This window comes from Oratosquilla oratoria, chromosome 23, assembly GCF_046742065.1.
Source record: "Oratosquilla oratoria isolate Oo_2021 chromosome 23, ASM4674206v1, whole genome shotgun sequence".
Taxonomy (NCBI): Eukaryota; Metazoa; Arthropoda; class Malacostraca; order Stomatopoda; family Squillidae; genus Oratosquilla; species Oratosquilla oratoria.
Window position 1 is genome coordinate 45,175,849 of NC_134799.1, and position 5,308 is coordinate 45,181,156.

Here is a 5,308-nt window from a genome sequence, read left to right on the forward strand (position 1 = left end):
TGTGTGTGTGTGTGTGTGTGTGTGTGTGTGTGTGTGTGTGTGTGTGTGTGTGTGTGTGTGTGTGTGTGTGTGTGTGTGTGAGAGAGAGAGAGAGAGAGAGAGAATGGCACTCGGGTAAAGAAGAAATCCATTCCGTGTCGAATGTCACTTTTCTTTTTTATTTGAGTTGTCGTTAGGCTCTTCTACTCACCTGAGCTGAGCCTCCTATGGTGAGGACCAGGAAGGGGGAGGAGCATAGCAAAAGATTACAAAGGCGGAGCATGCCGACAGGAGACCTTTTGGTCCATATCTAGGTCGGATGCGAAAAAAAAATCATAATAATAATACAATAATAAATAAAAACTATAATAATGTAAATAACAAATAAAATACATAAATAAATGCATAGGTATAGTTAAATAATAAACAAACAGGTAAATAGTAAATAATAATAAATTTACATATAACTAATGATAAATGAAAATCAGACAGACAAATGATAATAAAACAAAAACAAATAATATAAAATAAATTATAATCATTACTGCATCTTGCTTAGGTGTTTATCAAAATAATTCTTAAAGCTTCTAACTGAACTACATTGCACTACCTGTGCAAGAAGTTTATTCCATTCGTTAACTACACGGTTGGCAAAGTTGTTTTTACCTATTTCCAAATTGAATCTATTTCCGGACAGTTTGAGACCATTGTTTCTTGTCTGATTCTCATTCAATGTGAAATTTTTTTCACTTTTGATGTTGTCAATTCCCTTTAAAATCTTAAAGACCTGTATCAAGTCACCTCTGAGTCTACGCTTTTTTAGGGAAAACAGATTCATATGTTTTAGTCGATTTTCGTATGATTTATTTTTGATATTTGGAATCAGTTTTGTGGCTCGCTGTTGTACTTTTTTCCAATCTGTCAATGTCTTTAATGAGATTCGGTGACCATACGGAAACAGCATATTCCAAATGTGGACGAACTAACGATTTATATAGCTGTAGCCTTTCTCACTGAACCCTTTCCACCCTGGCTTGCACTAATTCTTATCTAGTATTTTGGTGATTGCCTTGATAAACAACGTGTAACCGTCGGGAGGATGGCGACCTCTTGCGCATACCGGATCCAAAACGTCACTGCATGACGAACACATTATTTTTTTTTTATCTGTTCATTTACTCTACTTTTTTGACGAGTGACGTTGCACTTTGTAACGTTATGCCTGTATTATCAGGTATTTTGATTCTCCCACACCCCAACGTGTGACGACATAGAATTATTATTTACACATTAGGTGTACATTCTATATTTTGTGTAAACCTATAATCAATACTGTAAACATGAATTTACATTCATTATTATAGGAATATTGGTCATGTTGTAGCCGACTCTATGTTCAATTGATGGTCAAACACGATCATAGCATCACGGGTTGGACTCGTGATCGACAGCTCAGAGCTCGTATAACCGATCTATGGGTAATGGTGTGACTTTACACGCACACATACCCAACTACCCGCCCGCGAGAGATGGAGTAACGACTCGAAGCGCAGCGATACTGAAATTATTTCAGCCCTGAGCAGGATTCGAACCCGGACCGCCGTAGTGTGTGTGTGTTGTGTGTATGTGTGCGTGTGTGTGTGTGTGTGTGTGTGTGTGTGTGTGTGTGTGTGTGTGTGTGTATGTGTGTGTGTGTGTGTGCGTGTGTGTGTATGTGTGTGTCTGTGTGTGTGTGCGTGTGTGTGTGTGTGTGTGTGTGTGTGTGTGAATGTGTGTGTGTGTGCACACGTGTGTTAAGTGGATATAAGGCCACTTTGTCAAACAGCTATAACAAAAATCACTCCCACCTTTGCTCCGATGCGGGAAAGTCTTAGTTTGCATAACTGACCAATCGTAGTCGCCGATTGCACGTGATTTCTGTGAGAGGCTGAGAGAAATAGGGAAAACGTCTGAGTTATTTCAGCCATAATGTGAGAGGAAAAAGTAAACACGCATCCAAGGGAAAAACAGAGATAAAATGAAATTGATCTTTAATGCCAAGATGTGTCTAAATAAAATAAGACAGAGATTACAGAACGAACACCGAAATGAATGCTAATCTTTCTGAAAAACTAAGGTGTAAAGGAAACTATATGTATATATATATATATATATATATATGTATATATACATATATATATATGTATATATTTGTATATATATACATATGTGTATATATATATATATGTATATACATATATATATATATATATATATATATATATATATATATATATATATATTATAGAAGAAAGTATACGCTGGACTCGACGTTCGTCAATTTATTCCGACGTTTCGAACCCTTTCCGGGGTTCGTCTTCAGGGTAATACAGTGGTAGCCATAGGAAATGTACATAAATAGGGGATACCTAGTACACTGGGACAGGTCTTCCCAGTAACTGTTAAATTCCAACACAGGTAGAACATATCAAAAACTCAAATGAAAAATGAAAAACAAAAATGTAAATATAACTATGATACAAAATGTGCAATGCTACCTTAACAACATTCACAGAGCTTACCATAGAAAAATAATAATAAAGAAATACAGTGAAGGCTGCAAGAACTCAACCCGCTGCCGAAGGGCCGCACCACAATGCACCCCGTGGAACAAATGTCCCGCGTAGCATGCATTGTCACAGAACAAAGTAATTGAAACAAGAAGAAGAACTATAATTCATCAATAAAATAAACATACAAAAAGGAGTTCACATTAAAATAAACAAGAAAACAAAATGTAGTGTGAAAAATGCCCCCCAAGATTAGGTGTAAAAGGTGCACGCTGTGACGTGCCACAACAATACGATAAACTACAACTCGCCACGCGGAACAAAAGTCACGTGAAGCATGCACTGTCACAGACCCCAGAAATTGTAACCGTAAAGTGAAGCAAAACCGTCCCTCACAGTTAATGAATTACAAAAATAAAATTACATAGATACAAATGTAATAATACAAAACACATCAAGAAACACATTACCGTCGTGTTAATACAAAAAAAAAACACAAAAAAAAAAACACAACATAAACAAAATAAAAAATGCCCCCCAAGATTGGGTGTAAAAGCTCCACGCTGTGACGTGCCACAACTATATGATAAACTACAACTCGCTACGCGGAACAAAAGTCACGTGAAGCATGCACTGTCACAGACCCCAGAAATTGGAACCGTAAAGTGAAGCAAAACCGTCCCTCACAGTTAATGAATTACATAAATACAATTACATAGATAAAAATGTAATAATACAAAACACACCAAGAAACACATTACCGTCGTGTTAATACAAATAAGAAATAAAACAAATAAAACACACAACATAAACAAATTATGACGCATGCTTCCTCTCCAGCCTATCCTTCGCTCCCTTATAAATTGGGTTTAGAGTGATGCATCTGTTGACACTATTATCGTCACTTGACCAAGCTTCCAAGAATAATCTGGCCCTTTTTCCACTACCTCCGTATTTCACCTCCGCATTCTGCCAGTCCATCTCGTGTCCCGTTTCCTCGGTGTGTCTTAAAATGGCCGAACTCATGTCCCTCCTACCGACAGCCCTCTGGTGTTCTAACAGTCTAGTCGCTAATTTCTTGCTAGTTTCCCCGACATAATGTGTCTCACAGTCCTTGCACCCGATGTCATAAACCACCCCCATTCGGTCCGCTTGGCTCACAGTGTCCTTAATTTTGGTCAGGGCTCTATGTAGAGTGTTCTTCGGTTTGTGTGCTATTTCAACACCGTGTTTTCTTAACAGTCTGGCCGTTACCTCAGAAGCCCCTTTCAAATAAGGGACCGTAATCCGCGGCGCGTCCGGTCGTCTGTCGTCCATCCTATCCCTCGGTTGTCGTGCCGTCCACCTTTTTACCACCGAATTTGGGTAACCGTTGTCCCTAAATACCTTCTTCAGGTGACTCCTTTCCTTCCTCTTGCTATCTTCCGTGGAACACACCTTTTCCACCCTAGACCACAGAGTCTTAATCACACTTCTTTTGTGCGTGGCCGGATGACAGCTGCCATAGTCCCGAAGCCGGTCTGTATGGATGTCCTTTCTATAAACCCCCGTTGTCAGTGTGGACCCGCTTCTCGTCACCATGACATCCAGAAATGGCAATCGACCGTTCTCCTCTTTCTCCATCTCAAACTGGTTGGCTTCATTCTTAGTATTCAGTCGCTCGAAGAAAGGTTCCACCTCTTCTTTCTTCATAATGACAAAAACGTTATCCACGTACCTCACCCATAATTTCAATGAAGGTGGCGCATCCTTCAATACCTCCTCCTCGTAGCGCTGCATGGCAATTTCCGCCAAAACCACCGAAATTGGAGAGACCATAGGCGTCCCAACCTTTTGATGATATATTTTGTCCCTGAATTTGAAGAAGGTCGAGTCCAGACACAAATCGACTAGCCCCATCAACTCCTTTGCCGTCAGTTTTGACTTATCTAGGAATTCGGGGCTGCTCTCCACCGTTGACATAGCAGCCTGCCTTATCAGACCCTGTGGTAATGACGTGAACATGGCTTTAACATCAAACGACACCAAGCAATCATCCTCTCCCAAGTTAACTCCTCTAAGTCTCTCTACGAAGTCAGTCGAGTTGCTAAGCATCCTCTCTGAGCTTTCCACAAGAGGCCTCAGACGTTTGGCCAAATCCCTCGCCAAGTTGTAAGTAGGAGAGCTCCTGAAAGCAATAATGGGCCTTAGGGGCACCCCTTCTTTGTGCACCTTAGGAAGTCCATAAAACTTGGGGATCGTGGAGTCTCCCGGTTTCATCCTGGCCCATTCCCGTTCCGTAATTAACCTCGTCTCTTTTAATTTCTTTAATTCTCCCTCCACTTTCCTCTACAACCTAGCAGTGGGGTCTGCTAGTACTACTTCGTAAGTGTTCCTGTCTTGAAGTAGTGTCGTGGCCTTACCTTCATAGTCGCCCTTCATAACCACCGTCGATCTGCCTTTGTCACTCGACAGTATCACTATGGACCGATCTCGTCTCAAGCCTGTCAAAGCCTTGGTCTCCTCCGTAGTGAGATTATGTCCACACACTGGTCTCCCCAGTGCTCCCACTATGCGCATCCTTGTGTCCTGTTTGCCTTCCTCACTGCACGTCATCAAGTTGACTCCTATTTCTACCGCAGTCAGGAATTCCTCTTCTCTCACACCTCCTTGCATGTTGAAATTCAAACCATTAGACAGGACCTTGGTCCTCGGGTTCACTGAGTGGTCCTACTCGAGAGGTTCCTAACCCACCTTTCCGGCTCCTGCCGCCTAGTGTCTAATAAGCTGTCCATGAAAAT

The 5,308-nt window shown here is 41.0% G+C and overlaps 1 protein-coding gene across 1 annotated transcript in view; it reads right to left on the minus strand.

Moving 5' to 3' along the window:
• The window catches only part of LOC143037781 (uncharacterized), a 5,571-nt gene extending 784 nt beyond the window's left edge, over positions 1–4,787 (minus strand). Inside the window, exons 1-2 of the mRNA XM_076206334.1 lie at positions 4,001–4,787; positions 3,476–3,742 (exon numbers count right to left, since the gene is read on the minus strand). Of these exons, the coding sequence (XP_076062449.1) occupies positions 3,476–3,742; positions 4,001–4,787 (1,054 nt within the window). The remainder of the gene's footprint in view (positions 1–3,475; positions 3,743–4,000) is intronic.
• Between the last annotated feature and the right edge of the window lie 521 nt (positions 4,788–5,308).